A 17,446-nucleotide genomic window follows, 5' to 3' on the forward strand; every position below is an offset into this window, starting at 1 on the left:
TGGCACTCTGGTTCCAATGCCCCCTTTTATGGGAAGCCCAACTCCAACCTACTCCTATTCATTCTTCAAAGCCCTGGCTCGAATGCCCCTTCCCCTAGGAAACTGTCTGTCTGTCTCCCCAGGCAGAGCCAGCACCACCCCAGGGACACATCCCCTGGCTCAATCTCATGGGGCTGGGGTGTCTCCCCGAGCCACGGAGCCATTTTCACTGCCCGTTGAGTTGTTTTCCACGTTTTGTCCTTGCACCCATCACAAGGTCTGGTATGCAGCAGGTGCTCAGTGAACGTCTTGTTGAGTGGATAAATAAATAAATGTGTGATTGGGCTGGAATTAACCTCAGAATTGATCCTGGCCTGTGCTGGGTGATAACGAATTTTTTGCTGATTAATTTTGTGGGATGGTGGGGGAGGTTAGGCTTCCTTCTTTCTCAGAAACAAGGCCACACCCAGCGGGCCTCAGACTCACTTCTCCCATGGGTCATACTGTGACACGGAGGGCGGCCCTCTCTCGACCCCGGAACGGGTCTCTCCTCTGCGTTCATTGAACGAGGGTTTATGGACTACCTATGTACGAGGCGCTGTCCTGAGTCCAGCTGGGAACGAGATACAAACATCCCTTCTCCTTGGGGCCGACCCTACCGTTTATCAGGTGGAAATACTGAGAAGGGCATCTCAGTAGGGGAGACATTCGAGCAAAGGCTGGAGAAAAGTGAGGGCAGCCACGCAGGTGTCTGGGGTGCACCCGGCAGGGGCACAGCCAGTGCAAAGGCCCGGCGGTGAGAGCGCGCCCGGCGCCCCGCACCAGCCAGAACAGGGAGGGGATGGATCGGTGGTACTTGAGGTGGGAGATACAGTGAGGGAAGTGGAAGCTTGCCTATTTTGGAGAAGAGGAGGGGCTCGACCCCACCCCAGGCAGGACCCGCCCCCCGGCCTCCTCGCAGCTCCGAGCCGGGCCTCGCCCCCAGCCACACCCCCGCTCCCTGAACCGGGTTGCCAAGGGGATAGGCCCCGCCCTCCTAGGCCCCGCCCCCGGCCGCCCAGGCCTGGCCCCGCCCCCCTGCCCGGAGCCCAGCGAGAGGCGGCCGCGCCGAGTTTGTCCCTCGGCGACCACCGTCGCCCGGGCCGGCGCCTGCCGCGCGCGCGGCCCGCCTCGCTCCCGCGCGCTCTCCACCCCACGCCGTGCGTGCCTTGCGTGCTTTGCGTGAGCGTGCGCGGGCGCGTCGGCCGGCAAGGGAGCAGCAAACGGCCGGCGGCGGGCGCCGCACGGGGGGCGGGCGGCGCGGAGGAGGCGGCAGTGGCCATGGCCGAGGCGTCGCCGCAGCCCGGACGGTACTTCTGCCACTGCTGCTCGGTCGAGATCGTGCCGCGCCTGCCGGTGAGGCCCGGGCCGGGGCGGCGGGCGGGAGCTCTCTCCTTCGGCCTGAGGCGAGCTGGCCCCGACGGGGAAACTGAGGCCCGGGCGGCGTCGGCCCGGGTCTCTGCGGAGGGCCCGGAGGCCGGGGGCCGCCCCCAGGGGCGCAGCGAGGCCGATGACCCCAGATGCGCGGCCTCCCGCTGCGGGAGGCCGCTCGGTCCCCGATGGGGAAACTGAGGCCCGCGGAGGCCGCGTGACCTGCGCTCGGCACGCCGCCCAGCGGGAGCGAGGTGGGGGGACCCGGGGGCCGTTCCCAGAGCGCGTGGTCGGCGCTGCGGGCGCCTGGCTGCGGGCCGCCCGGCGGAGCCCTCCCGCCCGCTTTCCCGTGGTCGGGACGAGAAGGCGATGGACCTGGGCTGGGCCTGACAGCTGCCCGGGGCAGATCTTTGTGACCCGGGCCTGCGTTTTTGAGCTTCCCGGGGGGGGGGGGGGGGGGGGGGGGGGCGGTGAGGCCAGCCTGTGGCCAGGTGTTGCTTTCTGCTCATTTAGGGCCAACGTTTCTCAAACCGGGTGGTGCGGGAGGGGGCTGCTTGTTAAAGGTTACAGTTTTCAGGCTCCTCGTCCCGGGGGTCCAGGGTGGGACCGTGTTTCCCTGCCCCAGGCCGGAAGGGAAAGCCGTGGTCCGTCCGACCCTCTCCAACCTTACAGGTGCAAAATCTGAAACCCGGGGAAGCGCAGGCCAGCCGTGGTCCTGACATTTGCCACTGGGCCAGCTCAGGCGGGACAGGAAGAGGGAGGTGTGGGATTGGGAACCCTCCCCCGCCTCGGTGAAGGGGCTGCAGGCGGTGAGGATTTATTGAGCACTTTCTAGGTGCTCTCCTTGTACTTCATCTCCGGGTGGCATGCTCCCCACAGTCGCCCGGCTGGTGGGTGGTGGATGGTGGATGGAGGGTGTTCCGGTATCAGAGCCAGACTCGGATCTGCCTTTCCAGCTGTGGGGACCCCTGGGAAGAGGGGGCTGGGAGGGGGCTGGGGAAGGAGTCTTTAGGCATCATCCCAGCCACAGAGAAGGAAAGTGGGCTAAAGCCGGGGTGTGGGGTGTGGAGCAGAGAGCGGTGTCTGGGCTCAGGAGGCCAGGAAAGGTAGGGAGGTGTGGCTGCCAGAGGCAAGGGGCGCCTTCCTCCTCAGGAGGAGGGAGAAACAAAATGAAACCTCAGATGTGTGAGCACCTGCTGGGGGAGCTGAGACTTGCCCCACTCGGCCTCCCTCCCGGAAGTCCTGCTCTGCCTCTTCCGGCTTTCTGCAGCCCCAACTCGGAATCTTTTTCGACCATGGCAGGAAGGGGCTGGTCCCCTGACGGCTCACCAGCGTAGATTAATTGCATACAGCCCCTTGCAGCTGGCATGAGCCCCGCGACAGGCCCTGGGTCTCGGGCTTCCCCCAGAGTGGCCTGCTTTGTGGTGGGGCTGGGCAGTCTGCACAGCTGTCTGCTCTGGGCCTCTCTTCCTGGGGCCAGCACAGGGCCTGGGTCCTGGCCAGGTGTGGCCGCTTCCTGGCCGTGTGGCCTTGGACCTGGAGGACCCTGGCCTCTTGCAGTTGTCGCCGGGCTGGTGAGGACCTTCCCAAGCACAGAATCCAGTGGTGTCAAGGTATCCTTGACTTTTGTCCTCAGAGTTTACAGGCTGGTCAGGGAGCCAGTGTTGAGGAAGTGATTGGCAAATATTTAGTTGGGAGTGCTGGTAAATTCTGTAAAAGCAAATAACGGTAAGGAGCGTGCCTGCTTGTGGGTTTGGAATAGGATTCCACGAGGCGCAGTAGACAGGGTGACTGTTGATCAGTAGGGGGCACACCTGATGTTGCGGGGCCGGAAACGCACACTCGGCTAACCTGTAGCGGTGGAAGGTCCCGGCCCCCGTGGCGGCGTGTTCTGTTCATGGGAAGGTGGTGCTGGTGTTAGTGGGCTACAGGGCGTTGGGGCTGGCTTGTGTGCAGTTCCTACCTTAGATTTTTGTCATTGCGGTGGTCCCTCCAGAGGCCCCAGACAGTGCCTGCTTTCGGGGGCTTCTCTGCAGGATCAGGCTGAGGCCACACCCAGCTGTGCCACGTCTGCGCCACGTGGCTCTGGGCAAGGCGCTCAACGTCCCTGGACCTCAGTTTCCCCGCCTGCAAGATGGGTTTGAGGAGCTAATCCGTGCCCACTCAGTGGGGTCCAGTTGGGAGCGTGTGTGTGTGAAGGAGCCCAGCGCCTGACCCGCAGGACGCACAGGGACAGGCTTGCGGTCTAGCTGGGGCAGGGCACGTGGGAGCAGGAGCCAGACAGGCCGTCTGGCACACAAGCCCAGACTCGATCCTTCCCGGGAAACGGCAGCGCTCAGGATGAGGTGGATGTGCTGCTGGTTTGGGCGGCGTGACTGTGGGGCTGCGGAAGCGGAGCGTCCATGGTCAGAGCCCGGATGGGCTGGTGGATGGAGCAGGTGGAAGTCCGGGGTCCTCACGCCCTGAGCTCCTTGTTGCAGGTGGCGCCTTAGATGGCCCTCTTTCCACCTGTCGTCTCATGATGGTGACTGCTTTCCTTCTCAGGAATGTCCTGAGTGCACGGTTAGACAGAGACTGGGCCTGGAGGGGTGCTGGGGTGCGAACCGGCCTGCCCTCGCGCTCTTCACGCGTCCGCTGCCCTTGCTCCTAGAGGGGCCTGGAGAAGTCCTGGCCCTCAGTCTTTAGCAGAATGAATGGAGTCCTCTCCATGGAGCTGGGCCTGCCTCCTAGGCACCATGTGGCCTCGTTCTGGACCCTCTGGCACCTGGCAGCCCTGTGTGGCCGTGTGCTGTGTGCTGTGCTGGGCCCTGCTTGTGGCAGGGAGGCCCTGCCCCACGGTGAGCCATCCATTTGCAGCTGCAGAAACCGGGGCCCTGGGGAGGTTAAGTGTGGAACTGACTCCGGTGGTTCGCTGGAAGTGCAGAGCGTGGAGTTGAGGTCGGGCACCAGGGATGCCTAGGGAGCCTCGATGTGTGAGCTGCCCCACCCCCACCCTGCAGCCCCACACAGTGGATGCCCCAAAGAGGGCTGGTGTTTGCGCAGGGTCTGAAGTCAGCAGGGCGGAAGCAGGCTGAGCCCCAAAGAGGTGGCTGGATGCTGGGCTGAGCCATGCCCTAGGGCACCCCAGGCCTCTGAGCCATGTGGCAGGCTGAAGTGAGGGGGAGCCCCCAGTATGGTGTCCCGGCTAGCAGTGGTGTCAGAAGCACCCTGGGAAGATAAGGCAGGTGGGATTGGACAGCCCTGGGTGGAAACGAGTGCTGGGCTGTGTGTGTGCACGTCTCTGGCTCACAGCGGGCCTCACACGCTGCCAGGTCCTGGGTGGCTCCGCACCCAGCAGTGTGCGCGATGCCCACAGATGCTCGGGGGACAGATGGGGTGTGGGCGTGGGGCGTGGGGGCTGCTGCTAAGACCCCAAGAGTAAAGTGCAGGGAGGCTGGGGAGTGGTGAGGGGCAGGGTCGGCTTTCCCATGGGGTCTGGCGGGCCCCTCTGCCCAGTGACAGCTGAGAACGGCTGTGTGGGGCAGCGGTGTGCTCCTGGGGTTCGTGGCTGGTGAGCAGGGGGCTGCAGGGGTGCGGGAGTCCCATCTTGTCTGTGTTTGGGCCTGAGTCCGTGGCCCTCCGATGTCTGCACTGCACTTGGACTTCTGCCTCCTCTGGAGGAGCCCTGACGGGCCTAGGCCTACAGAGCCCAGCGTCACCATAGAGCGGACCATCCTGTGGGGCCAGCCACCTCTCTGACGCCCGCTGTAGTTTCCCGGATGTAACCGTACTTGCCTGGCCATGGTGTGAAGGGGTGTATGAATGAGGGCTGGTGCCTGTTCCTAAGGGCCATCCTGGCTGACCTCCCTGCCACTGAGGAGGGTTGAGTCGCACCACCTAGGCGCATCATGGGGGCTGAGCACAGGGAGCGAGCACTCAGTGAATTTAGCGTCCTGTCCTCGGTGCTGTGGCCACCACTGTTGGTGATGATGCTGGAGTGGTCCCCTCCCTCCCTCCCAGGGGGAGAGGTCACTAATTCACCATGAGGAGCCATCGGTTAGAGACAGGTGCTCACACTTGAGGGCTGGGAGCATGGGGCTGCCACCACCTGGACCCAGGCTCGGTAGACAGGCTCTGCCTTGTCCAGGGTCTCCTTGCTTGGCTGCAGTTTTCTATTACTGGGTACTCAGGGTTGTTTTGTTTTGTTTTGTTTTGTTTTTATGATCATTTATTTATTTATTTGAGAGAGAATGAGAGACAGAGAGCATGAGAGGGAGGAGGGTCAGAGGGAGAAGCAGACTCCCCGCTGAGCAGGGAGCCCGATGCGGGACTCGATCCTGGGACTCCAGGATCATGACCCGAGCCGAAGGCAGTCACTTAACCAACTGAGCCACCCAGGCGCCCCTGGGTACTCAGGTTTAAGAGAAACCTCTGGGGTGTGCCCATGGAGGAGGAGAGCACTGGGACACCCCCAGATCCGGTCCCTTCCCCACTGCCTAGAAGCAGAGGGTGGAGCCTGCTGAACTCCTAGGTGTCGGGGCCACGGCTCTGACAGGCCAGCCTGGACTCAGAGCACGGAGGCAGGGCCCTGACCACAGCCAGCAGTTGCCGTAGCCCTCCAGTCCCCAGTGGCTCCTGGATTTCAGAGCCCTAGGGTTGAGGCCATCCTCCATTTACAGGTGGGGAGACCGAGGCTTGCAGCCAGGAGGTGACGTTTGAGCAGAGACCCGACTTCCGAGAGGGGGCAAGCCAGGTAGCTATCGGGGGAGAACACTCTGGCAAAGGGGATGGTGTGCAGGCCCTGAGAAGAGAGGGCAGGTGGAGGTGGCCTGGATGGGGCAGGGGAGCGGGAGTGGCCAGGCCGCGGTGTTCTGAGCTGACCACAGGGGAGAGTGGAGAGCAGAGAGTGGGATGAGGAGCTTGTGCCCCGTGTGAGATGGGGCTCCCAGGTGACGCTCAGGAGCGGCCGCAAGCCTCAGTAATGGCAGGAGAGGTTGCCTGTTGCCAGCAGGTCGGGCTGAGGCCACCTGCCACACCGGCCCTGCTCTGGCTCCTCCAGGCTGGCTGGGGACAGGCAGCATGCTCAGATGAGAGGGAGGGACAGCTTCTCACATAGGCCCTCCCCAGCCCCGCCATCCTGCTTGGAGACGGCAGGCACAGGTCTGATTTCTGTCTCATCTGTAGGGCAGGTGTGTGTGGGGGGTGGGCTCCACCAGGATACAGAGAGAGCCTGGACCTTCCTGCCCACCCTGAGCCACAGGCAACCCTGGGCAGACACCCAGTATTGTCTGTGACACGGCCATGCCCAGCAGTGGTTTGATTCCTGGGATCCTAACCGAGGCCACCACAGATACCTGCAGCCACATCAGCCTGTGTCCTAACCCTCCCTCCCCTAGAGGCTCTACCAGGCAGTGAGAACCCTCGCCCCACATGCTGAGGGCTGGTCACTCACTGTGTTGCAGAGCTGCCCATTGCCCCCACGTCCCTACTCAGAGGGGCAAAGGGTGCTGTCCTTGCTGCTCCTTCTGGTGGCTTTGTTGAGATACAACCCACCTGTTCACAGTGTGCCCTCAATGTTTCCTGTACAGTCAGGAGTCCTGCACCCACCACCTCATCCAGTTCCAGAACATTCCATCACCTTCAAGGGAAACCCCGTCCCCATCTGCCGTCACCCCACCCCCAGCCCCCGGACCCCCACGAGCCCCCTTCCCGTCCGCGGATGAGCCTGTTCCGGACGTGTCACCCACGTGGACTCACACCCCGCGTGGCCTTCCGTGTCTGGTTCCCTCCCTGAGCGTCCCGCCCCCATCAACGGTCACTCCCCACCTTCTCCCCCGCCCCCCGCCCCCCCTTCCCATCCGCAGATGAGCCTGTTCTGTGCATGTCACCCACGTGGACTCACACCCCGCGTGGCCTTCCGTGTCCGGGTCCCTCCCTGAGCGTCCCCGCCCCCATCAATGGTCACTCCCCACCTTCTCCCCCGCCCCCCGAGCCCCCTTCCCGTCCGCGGATGAGCCCGTTCTGGGCGTGTCACCCACGTGGACTCACACCCCGCGTGGCCTTCCGTGTCCGGTTCCCTCCCTGAGCGTCGTGGGCTCGGGGTCCGTCCCCGGGGCCACACGTGAGGGCGCCTGGCTCCTGTCCGCGGCCGAGGGACGCTCCGGTGCGTGGGTGGGCCACATCCACCTGCGCACAGACACTGGGGTTGTCGCCACCTTTTGGCTGCTGTGAGTGGGGCCGCTGTGGACGTGCACTTGCGGGTTTGGTGTGACGTGCGTTTTCGTGTCTCGGCCGTGTACCCAGCCGTGGAATTGCAGGGTCGTCCGGTGACTCCGTGTGCAACTTTTCGAGGAACTGCGTGGCTGTCCCCGCCAGCGTGGCGGATGGTTCTGAGGTCTCCACGTCCTCGCCGGCACTGTCATTGGTGTTGGAGTCGGGCCGTCCTGGTGTCTCCAGGCTCTGGTTTGCACTTGCCCGCTGCCCGACGGTGCTGGGCGTCGGTCTCCGGCTCACTGCCATCCGTGTGTCTTTCGAGAACTGTCTTGGTTCTTTGGCCGTTTTTTCACTGGGTTATTTGTGTTTTTGTCGCTGAGCTGTTAGACGCGTTTATATGTCCTGGATACCAGATCCTATGACCTGTGCACCTCCTTCCTGTGCTCCCCACTTGGCTCAGACAGTGTCCTTTGGGGCCCCCTTTGCTTTCGGCGTGCAGGAAGGTGAGGGGACGTGGCCCGCCCACCGTGGCTCCCCTGGGACTGTCCGCAGCCGTCCCCCCACCTTCTCTCCCACTCAGCAGGCGGGGGCAGACCCTGCGCTGGTGGCTGGTGGTGGGGCTCTGGGACCCACGGCTGGGGTCTTGTGCCTGTGGCTCCCCTGGGGCCGGTACCCACTGTCCAGTTGGGACAGCACTGGTGGGCCGGGGGGAGGGGGCGTGGCCAGTGGGGATGGGGTCACAGGCCCTGTGCCAGGGCTGCTGGAACGTCCCAGAAATGCCACCACGGGACACCCACAGGCTGGTCCCTGTGCCTGGGTGGTGCTTCCCACCCTCCGTGGCCCCCTCCTGGGACTTGAGCTACTGAGGCCTCCATAGTCCTGGGGCTCCATGGTCACCCATGCGACCACCCCGGAGCTTGGGGCAGGTGCCTTTTTGTGCACGTGGGGGGCACTCACAGAATGTCGTCCATCTGTGCAAGTCAGGAACTGCTCGGTGGACCCGCATCAGCTGGCCTGTTTGGTACAGGCCTTGTCAGAGCCTTCAGCAGCTGATGTGGCTGAGTGGAGACCTTGAAACGACTTCTGTCGTCCCGAGGAACATAGGCTGATGGACTGTGGGACTGTGGGACGGTGGGGAGATGACCTGGGAGTGTGGGCCCCACCTGCAGCAGGGCAGCAGGTCCAGGGGGCTCCAGTCACGCCACGGCTGATGGGTGTCGGTACAGAGGCCCCACCCAGGCCCACCCAGCGGGGCCTCTGCCAGCTCCGACTCTGGGCTTGAGCAGTTTCACAGGTGTGCCTGGAGCTCGTCCTGTGGGGGTGTCCAGCTAGCTCAGCCCGGGGGCAGGGACCCCAAGATCGCACTCACCTGCCCTCTCCTCTGCAGGATTACATCTGCCCCAGATGCGAGTCTGGTTTTATTGAGGAGCTTCCAGAAGAGACCAGGTAACACGGCCCAGGTGCACGCTGGCCGGACCAGGCCCCTTGGGGTGCGGACGGGGCTGTGGCCAGGACGCGGGGTGCTGCACCGAATGCTGGTTCAGTTCTGGGGGCAGACAGAGCCTGGATGGGCCACGGTGGGTTGGGGGGGGTAGGGGAGATGACCCCCCCTTCCTGACCCAGGGCATGGGCAGGGCTTCAGAGGGGGACGGTGGCCCTGGGTCCCGGTGGGACACCCCCACTGCTGACTTGTGCCCGTCCTCCCAGGAGTACAGAGAATGGGTCCGCCCCCTCCACAGCCCCCACGGACCAGAGCAGGCCACCATTCGAGGTGAGTCTGGCCCCAGATTGCGCCCTTTCCTGCAGGCAGCTACCCACCCCTCCCCTCGCCTCACAGGACTGTTCCTCCCGCCTGACCCTTGACTGCTGGGGCGCTCCTTCCTCCATTATCCCACACATGGCAAGGTCCCCTTGGTGTGTCTCCATCCCTCAGAGCCCTGACCCCAGGACAGCACCCCTTGGCGCATGGAGGAAACGTGGGGTCCAGGCAAGGGGCTGGGCTGGGCAGGACCCAGGTGGCAGCTCAGGGCTCCTGCCCCTGCCCGTGATCACGGCCCTCCTCCCCACAGACCGTGGACCAGCACCTGTTCACGCTGCCGCAGGGCTACGGCCAGTTTGCTTTCGGCATCTTTGACGACAGCTTCGAGATCCCCACGTTCCCCCCTGGGGTGCAGACCGATGAGGGCAGGGACCCCGAGAGCCGGCGGGAGAGAGAGCAACACTCCCGGCACCGATATGGTGCCCGGCAGCCCCGCGCCCGCCTCACTGCACGGCGGGCCACCGGCCGGCACGAAGGCGTCCCCACGCTGGAAGGGTGAGGCACCTGGGGGTAGCCGGCGGCTGGGACGCTCGTGGGAGTCTTACAACCTGTCCCATCCCGACTCAGGCAGACTGACCATCTGCCCTTCTAGAAGGTTCTGTGGGCACAGAGGGCGTGGATGCTAGTTCTGGGGCTGACCTCTGGGCAGGGCAGTTCCCCAGTGCATCCAGGCAGATTTTGCCTGAGCCCACCATGCTGATGGGGTGCAGAGGGGGACCCTAAAGTGTGGCCTGAGGGCCTGAGGATGCGGCGGGACCTGGACAGGGCCAGGGGGCCTCTTGTGCACTTAGTTGCCCCCGTCCTTCTGAGAGGGGTCTCTGCCTCTCCCCTGCAACCCCTGCCCGCATGCCCATCAGCTCAGACACGGCTGGTTCCCATTTGGGTCCTTGTTTCCCAGGGCGGCAGGCAAATGGGGTGGGTTTCTGGCATCCGTGCTCCTCAGCAGAGCCCCAGGCTCCCTCCATGCTGGGGTTGGCACCAGGACGGCTTCCTTGAAAGCTGAGGCTTGTTCAGAAGGACTGGGGGTAAAAAGGAAACGTTCCTCGGAGGGCCCGCCCCCAGAGGATACAGGGCCAGGCTTCTCCAGCGTTTTCATAGCTGGAACTTGGCCCCACACAGAGCAGCGCCTGTGTCTCTTAAGATGGGTTTAGATGCACAGGGAGCCCCGACGTGCTCTGTCCTGTTCGATTCCAGCCAAGGACACAGTCTGGGCTGTCCTGGTGCCCCTGGTGTCCCCCGTCTGTGAGCTGCCCTGCAGCGGCTGCCCCAGGCTCAGGCCCTGGCTTCACTGCGACTTCAGCCAGCACGTTTCTGGGCCGCTGCGAATGGCGGGGCTGGGGACCTCCGGGATGCACCCCCAGGTTGTAAGACAGGGAGCGATGTGATGTGGTTCGCGCTCACAGGCGCTGTCCAGGCCTCCGGGATCAGTGAGGGTCTGTCTCGTGTCTGAGTCTTCGCAAATCTTCTTGGTTGAAAACACAGCCTTTAAACGCTGTGAATTTCGAAGCTGGACACGTGTCTCCTCTGCTTCCTCCTCTGGGGTGCCCAGCCTCGGAGGGTGCTGACCACTGGCTGGGCCTCCCACTCTGTTCCAGGATCATCCAGCAGCTGGTCAATGGTATCATCACTCCTGCCAGCATCCCCAGCCTGGGCCTGGGCCCCTGGTGAGTAGGTGGGCGGGTCCCCTTGCGCCCTGCCCGGCCCCTCCGCCACTTGAACCCCAGACCTCTCTGCGCAGGGGTGTCCTGCACTCAAACCCGATGGACTATGCCTGGGGGGCCAACGGCCTGGATGCCATCATCACGCAGGTACAGGGTCACCTCCCCAAGGAGGGCAGGGGGGTTGCTATCTTTCCTGCTGAGGATGAGGAGCTTGATGGGCCCTGCTCCCAGAGGCCGAGAGAGTCCCTGGTGTGGATGCCCTGCTCCCCAGCTCTCCATAACTCCCATCCTGAGGCTGGGGTGCCCCACATGGACCTCCACATTCTCCTGAGCTGCCCCGGGGATGGGGTGGTCACCGTGAACTTGGCGGCCCTTGTGAGGCCTTTTGCTGGTGAACTGTGGTGCGCTTCCCCACAGCAGGACCCAGCCCTCTGGCTCTAGCTGACAGGAGGCCTCAGGGACCAGCCCCTGGGTGGGACCCTCTGCGCTGGGTGAGGTCGCGCTGTCCCCAGGGCTGCAGCTGCCCTGGGTGCAAGGTGACCCTGACTGGACATGCGGACGGGTGGGTAGGAGCGTGGGGCTCAGCCTCGTGGGGGGGTCCGGGGACCAGGAAAAACACAGCCTTGGTGCTTTTGCAGGTAACCCAGCCTTGCATTTCAGAGCCCTTCGGGGCGAGGGGCCGCACCTGCCTACCGAGTTCCCGGCACTCTGGCCTCTTGTCTTTCAGCTCCTCAATCAGTTTGAAAACACAGGCCCCCCGCCTGCAGACAAAGAGAAAATCCAGGCCCTCCCCACCGTCCCCGTCACGGAGGAACACGTAGGTGTGTGTCTCTCGGCCCCTGTCCCGACACTGTCCGTGTCCCGTCCCCCAGGACGCCGGGTGGGGCCTCGGCCCCTGCGTGCCCCGGCGGGGGGTGGCGGGCAGGCTCCCCCGCGGGTCTCGGCGGTCACAGGCGCCCGTCCCGCAGGCTCCGGGCTGGAGTGCCCTGTGTGCAAGGATGACTACGGACTGGGGGAGCGCGTGCGGCAGCTGCCCTGCAGTCACCTCTTTCACGACGGCTGCATCGTGCCCTGGCTGCAGCAGGTGAGCCGGTGCCCCCCCCACCCCGCGCGGGCCCCCCCCTCCGCTCTGCCTCTGAACCGCCCCTCCCTCTGTCCCCGCGAAGCACGACAGCTGCCCCGTGTGCCGGAAAAGCCTCACGGGTCAGAACACAGCCACCAACCCCCCGGGCCTGACCGGCGTGAGCTTCTCGTCCTCGTCGTCCTCGTCGTCCTCCAGCTCGCCCAGCAACGAAAACCCGGCCGGCAACTCCTGAGCCCCCTGCCCCCGCCTCGGGCCGGCCCCCAGCCTGAGCACAGGACCTCGCCCGCACCAGGCCCTGCGGGGAGGTGGGGGGGGCGCCGCGAGCTGGAGCCTGGAGGTTCCCCCACCCGCCTTGGCTCCCGCATCGCCCCCCCCCACGGCGGGCAGAGACTCGGACGACCACCGCCTCCAGGCTGGAGCAAGCTCCGCCCTCCCCACGGTTGTCTGGCCGGGGGCCTGGGCACACGGCGCCCCCGGGGCGTCCCCGGCTCCCCCACCCGTTTGTCTCTAACCTCACCCTCCACACAGTCAACGGCGGAAAGGTTTTTATAATTTTAAATTATTACTGCTTTGAAATAAATGGACGTTTTAGCTCACATGCGGCCCTGCATGATCTGTGGAAAGACCGGGTGGAGCCACTAGGCCGGGGTCTCCGCGACGCCTGGACAGGCCACCAGCCCCCAACCCAAGCACAGGGGGCTCGGGACCACAGGATGACCAGCAAAACAAGAACAAAACTGCTCCGACAGACGTTTTTTAAAGGAAAAAATATGTGTATCTTGAAAGCTATTTAAAAATACACCTACTTAGAAAGAGAAGCAGGTGGTTGGCGTTTTCCTTCTGCGTGGGCGCTGGGGGCGGGCCGAGCTGTGCGGCCGCGAGGTCGGGCTTCTCGGGCGTCAGCCAGCTCCGCGGCCTCAGACCCGACCTGGGAGCGCGCCGGCAGCCCCCCCGCCCGAAGACGCCAGAGCTTCCCTGAGCGTGAAGGCCGCGACCGCCGGAAAAGCCCCGTCCGCGGGAGCCCTGCCCGCGGGGCCGCTGACTGCGCATGTTTGCGTGGCTACGGGGACCAGCAGCCTCCACCGACCGCCGTGAGCGCCCTCCATCTGCCCGCTCCCTGCCTTCATCCTCTGTATTGTAGTGGGAGGGGGCTGCGGGGAGGGGTGGGAGCCTGCGCCCCGCCCCAGGGACTGTCGCCCTCCCCACGCGGAATGTCCCACCTCGCCCGGGGTAGGACACCCGAGCGGAACTGCCGGGCCCAGCTCGGCTGGGGTTTGAACCTGGGCTCTGCACCCCTTTTCCTTCGGCTGGGGCTCAGCCTGGCGGTGAGGGCTCAGGGGTGCTGGGAGGGCGGCAGCCGCGGCTGCCCCAGGTCCCACCGAGCCCCTGGAGGATGCTGGCACGGGGCCCCCATGGCCTGCACGCGGCACCCACTCCCACTCCCAGCCCTGCCCGCCCCACGGGAGCGCGGGAGCGCGGGAGCTCTGGAGCTCTGACCGCGGTTGCAGTGCAAGCACCTCCAGACTGCATGCGCCCGTGTGTTTGCTCTATGGCCGCTGTGACCATGCACCGATTCTCTGACAATTCTGGGCTCAGAAATACAGAATGGAGGGCTGGTGTCCCCTCCTCCCCCCGCGGCCCCCGGGAGACCCGGTTCTGGCCTCTTCCTGGCCCGCGGCCCCCCCTCCATCCTCACCGCCAGCAGCGCGGGGTCCGCCCATCTCTGGGACTCCCACCCTCTGCCTCCCCCTTGTGAGGACCTCCTGAGGACACCGGGCCCCCCGGGAACCCAGGGTCACCCCCTCCTCGGGGGCCCTGACAAGGTCCCCTCTGCCGCGGGAGGGGACACGTCCCAGGTCCCGGGACCAGGACGGGGACCGGTCACCCCGTGGCATGTCCATGTCGCCCTCTCTCCCCCAGCCCTCAGACCTCACTCTGCCCCAGCCTCTCCCACCTCCTCCCTGCCTCAAACACCCCAATGGGCTCCCACCTCAGCTTTGCCTAGGCCACGTCTCAGCCCTTTGGTGACTACATGGCCCTGTCCTTCAGGCTCCATTCCCGGGGTGGGGCCTTTCTGGGGCCTCCGTGCCCCACCCCCCGCTTGTGACTGGACACCTGTGGCCTCTGCTCAACTCAGTGTCCACCTCTCCTCCGACTCAGGAGCTCCCTGGGGGTCAGGCCGCATCTGTGGGGGTCCCGCAGTACCCCCAGCCCGCCACACAGCAGACACTCCATGAATCCTTGGGGAAAAGACGAGTGACCAGACGTGCTTGGCCACGGCCTGAGCTCGCCGGCCCCCGGCCCCTGGACATGCAGCTCAGGCATGCTGCGGACCTGGGGACTTCAGGAGACCAGGACAGGCAGGAAGTGGGTGGACAGGTGGTGCCGCTGTGTCCGGCCCCCACGCCGCGGGGCCCCCTGCCCATCCAGCGCCAGGAACATGGGCCGACCACGGTGACGCCAGCGGAGGGAGGCGTAGGTGTTGTAGCCGTTCTCCTCGATGCGCTCCTGGAACCTGCAGTGGGCAGTGTAGACCCGCTTCGGGGGGGTCGGGTGTGTGAGGTGGGCCACCGGACACCCCCCCCACCAGACACCCGCCCACCAGAAGCCCCACGAGCAGCACTCACCGACCCGTAGAGGTGGCCCCCGCGGTTCATGGCCACGTAGAAGCCCGTGTGCACAGCCTTGAGGGCCACGACGCCCACGTGGATGGAGCGGATCTCAATGATGCCTGGGGGTGGGGAGGTTGGGGGTGGGGTTGGTTAGGGCCTGCCCCCCGCCATCCGCTCATCCACTTACTCTGGCTGGCTCGTTCTCGCAGGTAACACTCACCAAGCGCTTACTGTGTGCTTGGCCCTGGCTTGTGCCCTGACACAGGGGAGCACAGAGGCCCTGCCAGGAGCACTCCAAGGATGGGGCTGATGGAGGGGCAGGAAGGACTCTCAAGCCAGTGTGAAGACCTGAGGCAGGACGTCAGCCCGGAGGGGCCGGCCTCTTGGGCCCTGAGGAGCCCCAGCCAGGTTGGAAGCTCAGAGCAGGGAGGGCCCTGGCGGGTCAAGGCTGAGAAAACCAAGGCAGAGGAGGCGGGGACTGCCTGGGCACAAGTGAGGCGTAACAGGTGTAGACCCCCTAGCGGCAGCCACACAGGCGGTGCTCAGCCTCCCACCCTGGCCACTGAGATGACAGGAGCTCCAGATGGGAGGCGTGGCAGGAGGCGGTGGGATGGGGGGGGGGCAGCATGGTGTGCTCAGCTCCTTGATAGTCACTGCTGCTGCTGGATCCCCAACCATATGCCAAGCACTGCACCCCACAACCCCAGGTGGGAGGTGCCGACTGTGCCTACTTCCCAGAGAGGGAAACTGAGGCCTGGGAAGTGGCAGATGGGTGACCCCAGAGGAGCCTTGCCCCACTCTGAGCAGTCCAGCGAGGCAGACCCAGGGGATGAGCAGCTGCCCATACCCTCGACCCACCCATGTACCAGGGCCTATTCTGGAGTCCAGGCCTTGCCCTCTGGTCTTCAGTCTGGACTTGGATGCCTGAGGTGATGGGGAGCTCACCCCATGTCACATGGGACCTCTGTACCTGCTATCTCCCCTATCAGGCACCCAGGTCCTTCTCTCTACATGAGAGTCAATTCAAGCCCACCTCCTTGGAGAGGCCCCAGACCTCTCCAGTAAAGCTGCCCCCCCAGTCATCTCCTGTACATCACCCTGTTTTCATTTTCTTTGCACCCTACATGGCCTCCTGTGAAATTACCAAATTAGCCATTCACTTGTTTAACAGCTTTACCCTCTGCTGTGGGAGCCCCATGAAGGTGGGCTGTCCAGGTCACTGCTATGTCCCCTGTGCCCACTATAGCATACAATAGGTACCCAATTAATAACTACAGAATTAACGAAGGAGCGAAGAGCTCCAAGTGCCTCCCCCCCCACAGAGCCATCAACCATGTCACCACCATTGCTGCCCAGATGGGGAAACTGAGGCTCAGAGAGAAGCAGCAACTGTCCCAAACCACCCAGAAGATCCAGCCTGAAGACACCCTGCCTGTGCCCACCACCGATGGACTGGCCCAGCCAGTCCCCCTGTCATTGTCCTTGTCCGGTGAGGCTAATGAGAGCCTTGGGAGCCCGATGAAAGCAGCTGGAAGGGCAGGGGGTGATTATCTGCCCTAATGGCAGTGATTCAGGCAGTGGCCAGTGATTAGCTATCCCCCCAGCCCAGGCCTCAGAGCTCTGAGCAGACCAAGACAGGCCCACAGGGTCACTGAGGCTCTAGGTCCCCAGTGATCCCCAGGGTCCTCCTTCTCTTTTGCCCCCATGTCTCCTCTTGCCTCAGACGTTCCACACTTATTGAGTGCCTACTGTTTGCTGGGCAGGGCATCAGGGACAGTGACTCCAACTTGACAAGGTTCTGGGCATTAAGGAGCCCCAGCAACACCCCCACCCGCACCCCAGCAGTGTGACCCTGGGCAGGTCATTTCCCCTCTCTGTGCTTCATCTACCAAAAGGATGTGTGGGAAGAAAGAGAGGGGTCCCTCACTCAGGCAGGTTCTGGGTTTGGATTTGCAGTGTGGGGAGTCCAGGGTTCAGACTCTAGCTCTGCTTCCACTTCCTTATGTAGCTGGGTCCTGGGGTCGCCGCCTCCCCTCTGTAAGTGGACCCAGTGACCTCAGCTACTCAACCACTCAGCTATTCTGCAAAGACCTTTCTCTGCTGCGGAGCCAGGCCAGCGTGGGGAGCTTCCTCTGGGACCCCTACCTCACCTGTGCAACCCTCCCAGCGCGTGCGCTGGACCCACTTCACGGCTGAGGAAACTGAGGCCCCCGCTGGGGAGTGACTTGGCTGACACCACACACCCTCACGGGACAGAGGACCTGGCTCGTCCTTACTCCTGCCGCCGCCCCTGTCCTTCCTGCCGGACTGTCTACCCCGCACCCCCTCCCTGAACTCACTGTCGGCGCCGTGGCGCCAGCGGGTCCCCTGCACGCGGCCGCCGGGGTCCACGCGCAGGAAGAAGTGGGTGGAGGACAGAAGGCGCCGCCAGCGCACGTCGCCCTCCAGGTGTGGGTAGCTGCGCGGTCTCCGCGGACTGCTCGGGGTCCCCGCGGCGCCGGGCGCTCGTGCTAGCAGCAGCCACGCCAGGCCCAGCCACAGGCGGCCGCGCATGGCCCCGCGCCCGGCTCGCCGCCGGCTCTTGCCTCCCCCCCGCGCGTCCGCAGCTCGGCCATCGCCGCGGCGGGGGCGGGGCGCCCTGCAGGGCCAGCCCGCGCGGGCCAATAGGGAGCCTCGGGGCGGGGCAACG

General features: G+C 64.7%; 2 protein-coding genes across 3 annotated transcripts; one reads left to right on the forward strand and one right to left on the reverse strand.

Annotated features, from left to right (window-relative positions):
• The first annotated feature begins 1,214 nt into the window (after window positions 1-1,214).
• RNF126 (ring finger protein 126) lies at window positions 1,215-12,958 on the forward strand. Its single transcript, XM_034996925.1, has 9 exons — window positions 1,215-1,374; window positions 8,969-9,027; window positions 9,289-9,352; window positions 9,651-9,895; window positions 10,996-11,064; window positions 11,139-11,208; window positions 11,789-11,882; window positions 12,030-12,145; window positions 12,228-12,958. Exons 1-9 carry the CDS (start codon window positions 1,300-1,302, stop codon window positions 12,375-12,377), a joined length of 942 nt encoding a protein of 313 aa, XP_034852816.1. The 5' UTR covers window positions 1,215-1,299; the 3' UTR covers window positions 12,378-12,958.
• An 884-nt stretch (window positions 12,959-13,842) lies between these two features.
• On the reverse strand, window positions 13,843-17,371 carry FGF22 (fibroblast growth factor 22). Of its 2 annotated transcripts, XM_034996927.1 has the most exons (3): window positions 17,097-17,371; window positions 14,773-14,876; window positions 13,843-14,683 (listed from the first exon to the last, which is right to left on the reverse strand). In XM_034996927.1, the coding sequence occupies exons 1-3, from the start codon at window positions 17,308-17,310 to the stop codon at window positions 14,489-14,491; spliced, it is 513 nt and encodes a 170-aa protein (XP_034852818.1). In that variant the 5' UTR covers window positions 17,311-17,371; the 3' UTR covers window positions 13,843-14,488. The 2 variants fall into 2 exon arrangements, with proteins under 2 accessions (XP_034852818.1, XP_034852817.1); XM_034996926.1 differs by having other exon boundaries at window positions 13,843-14,876.
• Window positions 17,372-17,446: the final 75 nt, after the last annotated feature.

Source organism: Mirounga leonina, unplaced genomic scaffold (genome assembly GCF_011800145.1).
Source record: "Mirounga leonina isolate KUSES-001 unplaced genomic scaffold, KU_Mleo_1.0 Mir_94, whole genome shotgun sequence".
Taxonomy (NCBI): Eukaryota; Metazoa; Chordata; class Mammalia; order Carnivora; family Phocidae; genus Mirounga; species Mirounga leonina.

What these genes read in the sequence shown, in the direction of transcription:
- FGF22 (XM_034996926.1), bottom strand. Translation starts at nt 17,310, where the DNA reads ATGCGCGGCCGCCTGTGGCTGGGCCTGGCGTGGCTGCTGCTAGCACGA. An exon ending in CTGGCGCCACGGCGCCGACA is followed by an intron (nt 14,877 to 17,096) that starts GTGAGTTCAGGG and finishes CCCCACCCCCAG; the next exon opens with GCATCATTGAGATCCGCTCC.
- RNF126 (XM_034996925.1), top strand. Translation starts at nt 1,300, where the DNA reads ATGGCCGAGGCGTCGCCGCAGCCCGGACGGTACTTCTGCCACTGCTGC. An exon ending in AGATCGTGCCGCGCCTGCCG is followed by an intron (nt 1,375 to 8,968) that starts GTGAGGCCCGGG and finishes TCTCCTCTGCAG; the next exon opens with GATTACATCTGCCCCAGATG. An exon ending in GGCGTCCCCACGCTGGAAGG is followed by an intron (nt 9,896 to 10,995) that starts GTGAGGCACCTG and finishes ACTCTGTTCCAG; the next exon opens with GATCATCCAGCAGCTGGTCA.